The sequence below is a fragment of the Mytilus edulis genome, chromosome 14, assembly GCF_963676685.1.
Source record: "Mytilus edulis chromosome 14, xbMytEdul2.2, whole genome shotgun sequence".
Classification (NCBI taxonomy): Eukaryota; Metazoa; Mollusca; class Bivalvia; order Mytilida; family Mytilidae; genus Mytilus; species Mytilus edulis.
In genome coordinates this window covers 29842468-29857764 of record NC_092357.1, presented here as the reverse complement: position 1 = coordinate 29857764, position 15297 = coordinate 29842468, and the positions used below count along the sequence as shown (strand labels likewise).

Below are 15297 nucleotides of genomic sequence, written 5' to 3'. Positions count from 1 at the left end.
CAAGTTAAGAGGGAAAAGGGGAGATGCATTCTGACATGTCAAGTATTTCACGCATTTTTAGGATAAAACAAGTTGACAATGGCACTTAATACAGGTTATGCATAGTTTATGAACCAGGACGTAGAGCGGAACTATTTTATTCTTTATAAAAATCAAGTGTTTTTTTAATAGAGATAAAGATTTCCTTTAAAACATGCCTATTTGGAAGTTTTGTCAAGTGTGTTGGGAACAGCATACAGCGCAGGCAATATAACGATGTCACAAAATCATATGTTCATATTTTGCTTAGAACATTCACCATTCCATCTAAGGATACATGATAAATTAGCTAAAGCCTATAACATATACACCAGGCTGAAGCTAGCGAACAATTATAGCTATCAACAATAGGGCGAAATATATAAAAATCGAAAAACTGTAAAAAAAAAACCAAAAAAAACACAACATCCAGCAACGGCCGTTCGAATAAAAGATAGCGAAGAATATTTAGCAAACAACAAGCCTATACAATAGTTTTATAACATGCAAAAACGCAATTAAATTCTTCTTACAAATTAGTTAGCCATGATCTTTGAACATTTGTAAAAAAAAAACAACGGATGTACAACCATTGTATTTATTGATCATTTATAACCCAATTTATGTCAAATCTCCTATATATTACTATATTATCGGTATGTGTTGCTTCATTTGATTGATTGCTGTTTGCTTAACGTCCAGTGGCAAATATGTCATGCATGTTCAGGACTAGAACAAGTTAACAATAATTACAATAGGTAGGTATTGTAATGATAGAGGCCATCCGGGATGATAGTCGGGGAAATTTTGACTGCCACTGGAAAATGAGGGCATATTTGATAGGGACGGAAATTTAGCCTTGCAACACCCAGTAAGTTTTCTAATGAAAATCTTCCGCTTGCTATGAGCTAGTGAAATATTTGTTTTGTTATTAAGTGAAAAAAAACATACTGTATAGTCGGCTTGTAAAGGGTCAAAAATGTGTATATTGCATTACTATTCAAGACCGTTAAAGACATCACAATTATTTGCATGTTTTCTGTTGATTGATAGCGGTTTTATGGACTGGAATGAAATCAAATATGTATAATTCTGTTCAAGAGTTTCACGGTTGGTCAGTTGATTAGTTGTAGTTTGTTGTTTGAAGTTTGAAGTTTGAAGTATGCTGCATATCTAACATCTATTTTAGGTCTGCAACTGATATACATTGACCATGTTATTCCAGCGTGCATGGAAGTCATTAATCTAGTATGTTTCAGACGGATATTATAACTCGTTGGCACCGTCTACAGTGTGATACACACAGTGACTTATATTTGTTTAGAATATTATTGATTTCAACAAGATAATATGCCAGCTTTAGCTGGCACTTATGGTAGAAGCATCGTTTTGGAATAAAGAACGATAACTCTCTCTACACGACCCATCTGAAAAGTTTCGTCACTCTCGTTAAATCTCGTACGTTTATTTTTTTTAATGGCTGCCGAATTTAACGTTTCAACGCGAGCTTGAAAAGACGGGACAGATCGGAATAATTTCGATGTTAAATACGACATGAATTTTGTTTGTTTACAAAAACAAGAATTCAGAAATTTTGGTAACTTGTGTAGCTTATTTTAATTTTATTGTACCACGGAAATTACCGAAGTAAGGACAACAACATCTGACGTTTTGTCTGCTTCAACTTTCAGTGAGGTCAAAACAAATTACTTGCATAATCACAGGTACTTCATTTAAAAGTCGCAAAATCATAATTAACGATAACATATTTAGCGTAAAAGTTCCGTCCAGCCATGGGAACACTGAAAAAATCTCTGCACGCAATACATTTCGGATTTTTTTTATTATGACCATGCGGGGTAAACTCCGGTGCACTGATTGACCAGGAATACTTATGTTCATCTGCCACATAATTCCAAACATCAAGTAACAGTGATAATGACGTTGGTTATACTGTTGAATTTGATCACGGTTATTCATGTAGACTAGCCAATGGCGAACCCAGAACTTTTCATAAGGGGGCACGCTGACGGGGCGCTCCAGTCATGTTTCAGTGCTTCCCTACATAATCAACAAATTTTCCCCACGAAAAAGCCCCCCCCCCCCCCCGCCTGGATCCGCCTATGGTAGCCCACAGACTAAATCACAACTTTACTAACAAAAGTTTCAAACCAAAAATTTTTTTCAAATAATTCACAATCTTTTAATTCTGTACTTCCTTTGGCAAACTCTCAACAAATCTTATTATTGATTATGTCACATATCAGATATCTACCTTTTTTTATATGTCCCAGTAGTACATTTAGTACTGTATATATTGTATGCTCCCATATTGTCCAAAATTGAATTTTATGGGAAGGTTATGATAACCCATGAGAATACCATGACTTTGATAGGTATATATACAGGACATGTTACTTGGAAGTATGTGGGCTACATCCTTTAAAATTCAAGCTGCAGCAGTCCCCTGTATATATTTTATGCACCAGTTTAAACCTGATCATAACATTTTCACTCTACCGAGTAATTTATCACTATATTTCTATCAGGTTCACATTTCAACCTGTTTAGAAATACACACTAATGGTTACATGTATATAACATCACAGTACCAAAATTGCACTCAATTACCAAATTGCACCTACTCAGCAAAAAAAACCTGCAGAAATCATACAAGTTTTCTTTCACCATGTAAAGTTATATAATTATCATCTTTTTAAAATGAGCAAATTAAATTTGTTACCAGCATCCTTTTCTACAAAAAATAAAAGTTGAAGCATGGAATAATGTCAAATTGATTGAAATATTTTAAGAAATAAAACAAAACATCTGTTTATATTCCAGTTTTAAGGATTTGAAATTAACCATACATGTTATGATGTATGGAATTTGGGTACTGACCTCATTACAGTATCATGGATTGTTTGGAGGTCATTTCAAACCCATTTTTCTATGACTCTACATGGACTCAAAATTAAATTGGTGTAACTATATTGTAAACAAGGATAGTCTACAAAATAAGCAAAGAATAAACGTTTGCCATGTACATAAAAAAATGTTGGTGAAAAAAACTGACAATATAGGTGCAATTTGGGTATTTTCATGTTAGCAACTTCACAACAGAACTACAAATTTATTTTCATGACCAAAACAAAAAAAGGCACAAACCTAAAGGCAATAAAATGCTTTGCCATGCACAACCTGATACGACCACAGATGTATATTCAGCATATAAAAAACACCAATTTTTTTATGTTAGTTGAAATCAAACATATATTAATTTTGGACTCTTCATACTTCAATATGGAATAATTTCAAAAAAGGTATCAGGTGAACTCAAACATTTCTATTTAGCAGAAGTCTTTAACTCCTTAATTTCATATGATAGTTAGTCCTACAAAAATATTGAAAATGTGTACCTTTTATTTTATTTCTAGCTTCTCTCATGTGAAAGCGGTACCTTTTTGGTCACTATTTATGTGTTGCGTCTAAATAAGAATTGTAACACTTTATAGTGACTGAACAGGTTAAACAAATACTTCTCAAGAAACAGAAAAAAAAAAGACAACCTGGAACAGCACAAGTCATGCCAGTATATATGTATGTATGAATAAAAACTCAGATCAGAATATGATGGACAATATGTTAGGTATATGTCCTTGTGACTATATAGTGAGGAAAGTTATCAATAATTCTACAGATAATGCAATTTTATCAAGTGTTTTGTACAGTTTCTGTTAAAATTTCACACACTCAGTGAAAGATTCAAACAGGCTTAACTAATTTTTTATTACTGAAAGTTTCAAACAATGACAAGTGTTTTATTTAGCAAATAATTAACTCATGTGTTTCTGTGGGAGAAAAAAAACATGTGCACTTTTGGTAATAAAAGGGAAAGAATATCCTTTTGCAGTCCACTGGCGCATATCAATTGTGAATATATATATACTTACCAAATATATTTTCTTTATCATGATACTCACGTCGACATTATCAAGAAGTACACATATCATAGGAAAAATGCACCAATTACAGATAAAATATTTAAAACACCCTATTTTGTGTGCATCTCCTGCCAAATCAGTATTTGTTGCATCTACATATACTAGACCAGTAAAATCAATGTAATTAAGTTAAATTTTGGAAGAAAAACCCAAAAGTTTGAAAATAACAACCCAAATATGTTGTACCATAACCAAAAAATCAATTCTAATCTTCCTTTTGTGTATTGATCCTTCTAGTAAAATTTCATAGAGATCCATTCACTTATACTCTAGTTTTTGTGTGGAAACCAAATGTGTCTTCTCGAAAACATCTATGACATGATTAAGCATTTATTATTAATTTACTCGAAAGCAAATTTTTGACACGCTTGTATTTCCTATTTCCATTCTCAATTTTATTCTGCTGTCATATAAAAACTTGAAAACTAAGCTACATCATGTACATATAACAAAAGAAATGTATGCAAGAAATGACATAAAACTGACTCTGAAAACATGAGACTCACAAACTGAAGATGATCAGGAATAAAAATGTTTTATTATTCGAGTCAGATTTTTTTTCACTCCAAGCCTTTCAGCGCAATCAATTACAATTACTTAGTCAAAATTTAACACTAGTATTAAGGTTTATCATAACAAATTGGCAAATATGGCCATTATCACCTACAAAAACTACTGTGTACAGACTTATCTGTGCAGTTTGGGAAGTTTATATAAAAGTTAAATTTATTTTGCAGATCTGAAAGATAAAATCATTTTTGGTGAAGGTCTGGAATCAATATTTGTTTTGTCCTCTGCTTGAACAAATTTTTTATTCATCAATTTGGGAATCCGGATATTTTTTTAGGAAAAATACCATAACCCCTCCTGCCTTCTCAAGTTCAATGATCGTTCCCTAAACATTTTCCATCTGAAATTATAATTTTATTTTAGACATAAACAATATGTTAATGTAGCCTGGGACATTCGTTCTGAACATGCATACACTATTTGCCACTGGACGTTAAACAACCAACAACCAATCAATATATACAGGACATTGTCTTAGTATTTTTTTAATAGTTAGTTAAATGTATACAGCTTATAGATATATCATAAATATGTACATGTATAAAGATGGCATTTAAGGTAGCGCCTTCCTCATATTAAGAATATATCAAAATAACATAAGGAAAATGTATAGTCATAATTTCTATTAAATTTTCATTCACTTTTTCGCAATTTACTTCTTGAAGGATGTGGAGCCAGACAATGCATAAACAACTTCTGAGATGGAAGATAACAACTGGTTTGTTTACCTTTCTTTGCTAATCCAACTAGATGTTGTAAACGGTCGCAGAGTGCAATAATTAAAAAATCATTCAGTTAACGCACTACTCTACTCTAATGATATTTGTAATATTATTTTTTACTTATTTCTTCGATATGTCGTGTGCTTTAAAATCTGATATAATAGAAAAGGGAACACTAACTTCCCAATTTGAACGTTACTGCATTGTCTGATAATTCATGAACAATCACACTTTTATGAAAACCATTGGTGACAGGAGCAAACAGTAGTGCATCAACTACACTGAAAATGCACACTTAAGCTTCACCTCTTATCTACATAGAATAAACTAACATAATTTATTCTTATAGCTGCTTTTTTGTGTTTTGTTATTTGTCCCTCATATTTTTTATGTTCCTAGTCTTGTTCTTTTTTTAAAGGATTTCACCAATTTTAATTTTCCTTCTTTTACTTGAAAATAAAATATATATATATTTTTTTTTATAATAATCTACACGAACTCTTGTGTAGAATCTCATAGGGAACATCTGAGAAAATAGTCAAATCTGAATAATATGAAGTTTTAATAACTGCAATTTACACAAAAGAAACAGATACAAAAAGACCACACTAAACATTTATGATTTTTTTTACCGTAAATGAATCAAATTTAAAGTTATATGATTAATTACACGGCAACATGAATTAAATGGAAATTAAAGTGACAAATTGATAATGTAATGGCACTCCCTGGTCCATCCCCATTCATACTTGTGATGTCACACAGAGAAAGGTTTTCTACTGCTTTGAAACGGTTGGGCCATAGCATTATCACTTTTAAGTTTACTTTGAACGAATTCATGGAAATTATTATCATAACGATCGGACATGGGATGGAGAGGGGAAGGGGATCAAGACATCCGAGACCTGTTTCTGAATGCCAGCGTAAGCAGCCTTGTACGTGCTGACGGCTTATGGTGAGCGGTGCCCAGTCCTTTCCATAATTTGTCGCTCATATCTTCCTACTTGGTAAAGCGCAGTAGCACATATTCGTTCTCCCGAGTGGTTGGTGAGGTTGCCAACCAATCACCTCTTTTCACAACATTTACAGCATTAAACCTTTCAATTTGTTCACTCCCAACATATATATATTGGTATCAACAAGTTACAAATCGATACCAGTCAAGATTCTACTTCGTAAAAATTATCACCACATTTCGCGAGTTCATTTTTTTCAATCGAAAAACGGAAGCCACTGTACGGGTGACGCGCTGCTAATTTACCAAAAAGAATGTAGCTCTTAAAAACCGATAAATGTATCCACGATTACGATCCTTTAGTCATATATTAAAACAATAAAAAAATGCTAAGCCAATTTCTGATTTTTAAACTTGTATATGTATAGAACTGATCTAAATTGATGAAAAAAGTAAGCTATGGTGTTTAAAAAAGTAAAATTTATGAGTTTAATAGATGAATATTTGATTTAATTTGTATTTTTGGATTATAAAACAAACCTTATATGTCATTATTGGTACACTACTGGTTTAACAGCACACTATAAGATTATTAACATTTTTAAGTTCGGTTATAACCCTCTATCTGATATAGATATATTGTATGCATATTTTAAACATATTTTACTTAAATGATAATCAAGAAGTAATCAATGATATTGTTACGGAGGAATTCAGTTTAATCAACTTTTTTGGGAGTGAAATAATATGACGTCCTTGTTGTTATATGCATGTATTATTGAACATTAAACATGATGAAGTTCATAAATCTATTTTATGTTTCATGTTTGATAGTATCTACTCATTTATTCACACATCAATTTCTGTTACGGAGGAATCTCATATCACTTTTAGAACAAATATTTCATGTCAGTCATATATAGTTGCAAGTATAAAATAGCAACGTTATAAGTTTTAATACAAATAAACATGGACAAACAAAGAAATGTAATAATTGAAAACAATGTGTCAGAAAAAGCCATTTAAGTTCAATGTTCTGTTACGGAGGAATTAGCAAGAAAAAGTCTTTCAACTTCGATGACTGTGTCCGGTGGAAGAGAGAAAGCACGTCCACTTTTTCCTACAGGTGATGGTTCTTCTACTGTACAAAGAATCTGACTAGAATAAACCCACATAATGTCTGATTTTGATGGATGCTTGAAACTATATGCTCCCCGAAGTTTGGTTTTTGTCATGAAGGATATGTTGTAATCTCCTTCATCAATGTCAATATCAATTACTTGCCCAATATACCAGTCCTTTTGGTATACTGCTGCAATCCAGTCACCATTGTGGTATTCATCATTTGTTGGTTCTGTTTGGACATTTTGTTCAACTGCCACTGGTGTAGACACAGACTTGATTTCATGTTGTTGCCACCCCCCACAAACACTATTTGAACACAACTTGCCATCTACAAAGCATTCCTCGCAAAAGCAGGACTTTTCCCTTGTAATTATAGTAGATTCATTGTGTCCAAAAACTGAGTGCAACAACATTGTTCCTTTAATAGGTTTTAGTTCAGTAGCTTTTATGTCTATATCAGCTTGAGCGATTGAATCCTTTCCAACCCACATATAATTGATTGATGATTCAGACTGTGAAGCCCATGCAAAAAAGGACTTGGCATCTTGAATGACATGTTTGTCCCTTTTAACTGCATTGTCCGCCATTCGTTTTGCCACGGCACCTACACCATCGCAAGGACCTTTGCCGTGACCTGCTTCGAAGTACTGCCAGCTAGCAGGAACACTGAACAGTTTTACGTGATCAGCAACTACATTGAAGATATATCTGTTTCGGTATTGGGATGTCGGGCTGTCTGATATATAGTGTACACATGACATATTAGGAACAAGCTCATGTAGTTTAGGAAGCAATGACCGTAGAAAGGCCAACACTGCTGCTGCTGTATGGGATAGTTCATCTGAAATCATAGCAAATGATTTGTGCTCTATTTTGCCGTTTTCAATATTTCGAAAGTAGACAACAATAGGATGTATAGTGACCATGGTTTTGTTCCAATATGCTGATTGTACTTCGTCGTATGTGGTACAGGTGTAGTTTTCAGCAAAATCAAGCTGCGCTAATACATGGCCATTTGGCAGATTTTCCTTCAATTTGCGTATCTCATCGTATTGATTAGTAACCATGTCAACGTGTTGCCTAAAGATATCAGCACACTTTACTAATTCTTTCTTGAATTCATTAGCTTCAAGCTCAACATTTACCAATCCTATCTTTTTTCGTCCGTCACCAATATCAATTCTCTGCCATTTACTAAACCCTATTTTCTCTTTGTCCATATCATCAACTATCCTTAGAAGATCTTCATTTGAGTTTCTGTAATAAAACTTGTCTAGGGCTCTGTCACTTTTACCAAGACTTTCATTTAGTCCTTTGCTTGTCATCAGGGCCATATTTTGATGTTTTATACATAAGCACGATCTTTTTGTAGTGAATGAGACTGGCATAATATTACCTGGACGACATCTATAGAATGTAGCTCTACTGACCTTGAATGTCTGGTTTTCCAAACGGAACTTATCATATAAATTATCTATATAATCATTAAGTATTCGTTTTGGCTTTTGTTGGTCATTAACTTTTTTGACGTCCTTCTTATTCGGCATGGTGGTACTATTATCACTGCGTTCTAAAAATTCGATGATTGCGATCTGATATTTTCCTTGCTCTTTCAGTGATCTTTTACGTTGATAGTTTTCTTTTATCTTCAGTTTGGCCATTCCTGCTAAAGTATTTCTGGTCAGTCCTGTTTCTTGAGCTGTGCAACTTAACATTCTATATTTTTTCAGGTAACAGACACTGCTAACTGAATAAATTGAACTTTTGGGTTTAGCTTTGAACTTGTATAATTTGTTAGTTTCTTTTAATTCATTTGTCATTGTATGATACAATACTAGTTTTCTTCTAACTTTATCAGCACTGGTCTTCTTTGAGATTACTTCCTGAATATCTTTGTTAGCCTTGCTTCTTGGGGAATCTGTGTCTCTTAGTTTCTTGTCTATCCTCTGTTGCTTTCTAGTTAGTGCTTGATATTTTCTTTTCAGTTTCAAATTTTCTTCTTCTAAACGCTGTAATGCATTGGTCTTTTCCAACAAAATTTTTTTTCTTCTAGATTTACTGCCATTTGCCTTAGCTGGAAAACTTAGTTTAAGCACCAATACTTCCTGATTTGAATTTGCTTTCCTTTTTCTACTTTCCCTATTACTGGTCAGCTTTTGTTTATTTCTTTTCTTTCTTTCAGACATACTTAGTTCTTTTGATGGAATGTATGCTTTTCTTTTACGTGCTCTTTCCCTCTGCAGGTATTCTTTTTCATTTTTTGCCTTTTGACTTTCTCTGAATTTTTTTTGTCTTTCGGCATTGGTTAGTACCATTTAAGCTGAAAAATAAATATATATTCATTAGAAGGTGTGGTATGAGTGCAAATGAAACAAATCTCTATCCAAGACACAATGTGATTTGGCATTTGTAAAACCATTTAAAAACCATAATAATTGCTTGAAAATGCCTGTAGCCAGTCAGGAATACTAGGATCGTCTCATATATATTTCAATGATTTCGTAGGTGAGCGAGCTCTTGTATTTGTCGTTTATGATTTTTTTTTTCTTTTTACATGCTTGCTCAGAGATTCTGCTGTCATATGTTTGTTTCAAGTACATTTTATAATTGTTACTTTTATACAGTGTGACTTCAATGGAGAGTTGAGTCATTAGCACTCATACCACATCTTCTTTTATCTATAGCAGTGTAGATCTGGATAATCAGTGTAATACTAATAATAAAATATGCATAAACTTGTTATATTCATTAATACATAGTTGTAGTTCACATTTTGCATCATTACTGTCAATACAATTATGTTACGGAGGAATCGTGATTCCTCCGTAACATTGTAGGCTCTTTTTTATTTGTATTTTTTTCCTTCTGCACCCAAAAGTTGTTTATGTACGTTTTGGTAGTTGTTTATACAGTATTGTTATTATGTTTTTAAGGTAAAAAATCTTTTAAAATACAAATATACTCTCTTACATATTTTTTCTCTATGAAATAATATATTTACCTTCTCAGAATTTCCAAAATAGTTCCCTTTTCTTCAAATTTTATCGTTTTATGTGGTCAAGCACTTCTTCCATTTAAACAACCCCGCTTGTAAAACTTTTAAAACCACGTGACACATGATTTACCGGTGTATGGATGAAAATGTACCCTGTATAAAATTGTCCCGTTACGGAAGAATCGTTTCGGAGGAATTTCCAAGCAGTTTTTAGTGTTTTTTTTTCAAAAATGCTGCTTAATCAAATAGCATCAAAGCTTGTATTATGTCGAAATAGTATGATTGGTTGGAAGAAAAAGAGAAATTCTTGTTTCTATATTGTACCAATGGTTTAGCCTACGGTTACGGAGGAATCATTTGATGAGCATAATTGGTAAAATGGAAAAATAAAGAGAAATTCTCAGAGATAGCTTGTTTTAATGGACAGATTGAGATACTAACTCAAAATTCAACACTACTAAACCCATAAACAAACATTAAAAGCACTGAACCTGTCAATTGCTCATTTTGAAATATACTCAAATTACCGTTATGGAAGAATCGTGAAACTGACCACACACGTAAATTATTGATAAACATTTTTTTTTTGAGTTTTGATATTATTTTTACTTTCATATTCGAAAGTTCATATCAGGATCATTTGGATTTAATAAAGAAAGAGCATGAAATTGGTGCACAGGATAGTTTTTTTCGGCTGCATATTCCTTATTCGAAATTGGCGACATGGCTTTTTTACAATTTTGTAGAGTTTAAGATCGATATTTTTACGTTAATTGAAGTTTATTATAGTTGAAATGTTTTTAAAAGTAAATTTACATATCATGAGATTTATTATCGACCCAGAGGCTAATCAAAAAGTATTATCTTTTCCACAGTGGACCCATTCAAACTCATGAACCATGTTTGCACGACTTATATGAGATTGGGCGTCCGAGGACTGTCTGTGATTCAGTCTTTCACGGTATGATAACGTGAAATGTGCTGTAAAAGTCTGGCAAGCCGTTCTCGTCAAAACTATGTTTAAACCATTTTTCGAAAAATTTACACACTGAGAATTTAAAAAAAAAACACAATGAGATTAAAAAACCTAAAAACACACACTGAGAATCAAAAATTACACAATGAGATTTCATAAAGACGCACTGAGATTACAAAAAATGAAAAACACACACTAAGAATTGAAAATTACACACTGAGAATTGAAAATTACACACTGAGAATTGAAAATTACACACTGAGAATTGAAAATTATACACTGAGATTTCAAAAAGACACACTTACCGGACCTACATGTACTCCTTTTGAAAAACGAATTTATCTGCGTTTTCCATTCAGTTTCTGTCATTCATCGTATGTGAGTACTGATTTATCTAATTATCAAAATTAAAGTTTTTGTAATCATTTTCGTAACACACTCCGTGTGTGCAGTACGATACGAAAAATGTCTACATCACAGTGGGTAAGGTTGTCCTGCAAGAAATCTTTCTGTACTGGTGATTTGGTCCTGACTGGTTCTGGTGAATACGTAAAAAAAAAGAGACGACAACGATGACTTTTGACGTTTTCTCGCATTAGAAATGGAAGGAAACAGTAGAGATTTTTTTAATTTAAGTTTTATATAGAAATTGCGTTGTGTCCACTTGTGTCCGCCTGTATCCCCTCATTTCTAGAAGTTTTATATAGAAATAGCACTGTGTCCAGCTGTGTCCACCTGAAGCCAGCATATTTTATAAGTTTTATATAGAAATTGTGTTGTGTCCACTTGTGTCCGCCTGTGTCCCCTCATTTCTAGAAGTTTTATATAGAAATAACACTGTGTCCAGCTGTGTCCACCTGTAGCCAGCATTATTTATAAGTTTTATATAGAAATTACGTTGTGTCCACTTGTGTCCCCTCATTTATAGAAGTTTAATATAGAAATAACGTTGTGTCCAGCTGTGTCCACCTGTAGCCGGCAGATTTTATAAGTTTTATATAGAAATTGCGTTGTGTCCACTTGTGTCCGCCTGTGTCCCCTCATTTCTAGAAGTTTTATATAGAAATAACGTTGTGTCCAGCTGTGTCCACCTGCAGCCAACATTTTTTATAAGTTTTATATAGAAATAACGTTGTGTCCACTTATGTCCGCCTGTGTTCCTTCATTTCTTGAAGTTTTATATAGAAATAACGTTGTGTCCAGCTGTGTCCACCTGCAGCCAACATTTTTTATAAGTTTTATATAGAAATTACGTTGTGTCCACTTGTGTCCGCCTGTGTCCCCTCATTTTAAGAAGTTTTATATAGAAATAACGTTGTGTCCAGCTGTGTCCGTCTGAAGCCAGCAGTTTTCATAAGTTTTATATAGAAATTGCGTTGTGTCCACTTGTGTCCGCCTGTATCCCCTCATTTTTAGAAGTTTTATATAGAAATAGCACTGTGTCCAGCTGTGTCCACCTGTAGCCGGCAGATTTTATAAGTTTTATATAGAAATTGCGTTGTGTCCACTTGTGTCCGCCTGTGTCCCCTCATTTCTAGAAGTTTTATATAGAAATAACGTTGTGTCCAGCTGTGTCCACCTGCAGCCAACATTTTTTATAAGTTTTATATAGAAATTACGTTGTGTCCACTTGTGTCCGCCTGTGTCCACTCATTTTAAGAAGTTTTATATAGAAATAACGTTGTGTCCAGCTGTGTCCGTCTGTAGCCAGCAGTTTTCATAAGTTTTATATAGAAATTGCGTTGTGTCCACTTGTGTCCGCCTGTATCCCCTCATTTCTAGAAGTTTTATATAGAAATAGCACTATGTCCAGCTGTGTCCACCTGTAGCCGGCAGATTTTATAAGTTTTATATAGAAATTGCGTTGTGTCCACGCCTGTGTCCCCTCAATTCTAGAAGTTTTATATAGAAATAGCACTGTGTCTAGCTGCGTCCACCTGTAGCCAGCATATTTTATAAGTTTTATATAGAAATTGCGTTGTGTCCACTTGTGTCCACCTGTGTCCCCTCAATTCTAGAAGTTTTATATAGAAATAGCACTGTGTCCAGCTGTGTCCACCTGTAGCCAGCATTTTTTATAAGTTTTATATAGAAATTACGTTGTGTCCAATTGTGTCCGCCTGTGTCCCCTCATTTTTAGAAGTTTTATATAGAAATAACGTTGTGTCCAGCTGTGTCCACCTGCAGCCAGCATTTTTTATAAGTTTTATATAGAAATTACGTTGTGTCCACTTGTGTCCGCCTGTGTCCACTCATTTTTAGAAGTTTTATATAGAAATAACGTTGTGTCCAGCTGTGACCACCTGCAGCCAGCATATTTTATAAGTTTTATATAGAAATTGTGTTGTGTCCACTTGTGTCCACCTGTGTCCCCTCATTTTTAAGTTTTATATAGAAATAGCACTGTGTCCAGCTGTGTCCACCTGTAGCCGGCAGATTTTATAAGTTTTATATAGAAATTGCGTTGTGTCCACTTGTGTCCGCCTGTGTCCCCTCAATTCTAGAAGTTTTATATAGAAATAGCACTGTGTCTAGCTGTGTCCACCTGTAGCCAGCATATTTTATAAGTTTTATATAGAAATTGCGTTGTGTCCACTTGTGTCCACCTGTGTCCCCTCAATTCTAGAAGTTTTATATAGAAATAGCACTGTGTCCAGCTGTGTCCACATGTAGCCAGCATTTTTTATAAGTTTTATATAGAAATTACGTTGTGTCCACTTGTGTCCGCCTGTGTCCACTCATTTTTAGAAGTTTTATATAGAAATAACGTTGTGTCCAGCTGTGACCACCTGCAGCCAGCATATTTTATAAGTTTTATATAGAAATTGTGTTGTGTCCACTTGTGTCCGCCTGTGTCCCCTCATTTTTAAGTTTTATATAGAAATAGCACTGTGTCCAGCTGTGTCCACCTGTAGCCGGCAGATTTTATAAGTTTTATATAGAAATTACGTTGTGTCCACTTGTGTCCGCCTGTGTCCCCTCATTTTTAGAAGTTTAATATAGAAATAACGTTGTGTTCAGCTGTGTCCACCTGCAGCCAGCATTTTTTATAAGTTTTATATAGAAATTACGTTGTGTCCACTTGTGTCCGCCTGTGTCCACTCATTTTTAGAAGTTTTATATAAAAATAACGTTGTGTCCAGCTGTGACCACCTGCAGCCAGAATATTTTATAAGTTTTATATAGAAATTGTGCTGTGTCCACTTGTGTCTGCCTGTGTCCCCTCATTTTTAAGTTTAATATAGAAATAGCACTGTGTCCAGCTGTGTCCACCTGCAGCCAGCATATTTTATAAGTTTTATATAGAAATTGTGTTGTGTCCACTTGTGTCCGCCTGTGTCCCCTCATTTTTAGAAGTTTTATATAGAAATAGCACTGTGTCCAGCTGTGTCCGTCTGTAGCCAGCAGTTTTCATAAGTTTTATACAGAAATTACGTTGTGTCCACTTGTGTCCGCCTGTGTCCCCTCATTTTTAGAAGTTTTATATAGAAATAACGTTGTGTCCAGCTGTGTCCGTCTGTAGCCAGCTTTTTTTATAAGTTTTATATAGAAATTGCTTTGTGTCCACTTGTGTCCGCCTGTGTCCCCTCATTTTTAGAAGTTTTATATAGAAATACGATAATGATGACTTTTGACGTTTTCTCGCATTAGAAATGGAAGGAAACAGTAGAGATTTTTTTTAATTTAAGTTTTATCTAGAAATTGCGTTGTGTCCACTTGTGTCCGCCTGTATCCCCTCATTTCTAGAAGTTTTATATAGAAATAGCACTGTGTCCAGCTGTGTCCACCTGTAGCCAGCATATTTTATAAGTTTTATATAGAAATTGTGTTGTGTCCTCTTGTGTCCGCCTGTGTCCCCTCATTTCTAGAAGTTTTATATAGAAATAGCACTGTGTCCAGCTGTGTCCACCTGTAGCCAGCATTATTTATAA

At 34.0% G+C, this 15297-nt stretch overlaps 2 protein-coding genes across 2 annotated transcripts; both read right to left on the bottom strand.

Annotated features, from left to right (window-relative positions):
* Positions 1 to 6732: 6732 nt before the first annotated feature.
* Positions 6733 to 8830, bottom strand: LOC139503058 (uncharacterized). Its single transcript, XM_071292732.1, has one exon. It carries the CDS (start codon positions 8780 to 8782, stop codon positions 7298 to 7300), a length of 1485 nt encoding a protein of 494 aa, XP_071148833.1. The 5' UTR covers positions 8783 to 8830; the 3' UTR covers positions 6733 to 7297.
* LOC139504098 (uncharacterized) lies at positions 8817 to 9709 on the bottom strand. Its single transcript, XM_071294158.1, has 2 exons — positions 9022 to 9709; positions 8817 to 8851 (listed from the first exon to the last, which is right to left on the bottom strand). The coding sequence occupies exons 1-2, from the start codon at positions 9707 to 9709 to the stop codon at positions 8817 to 8819; spliced, it is 723 nt and encodes a 240-aa protein (XP_071150259.1).
* Between the last annotated feature and the right edge of the window lie 5588 nt (positions 9710 to 15297).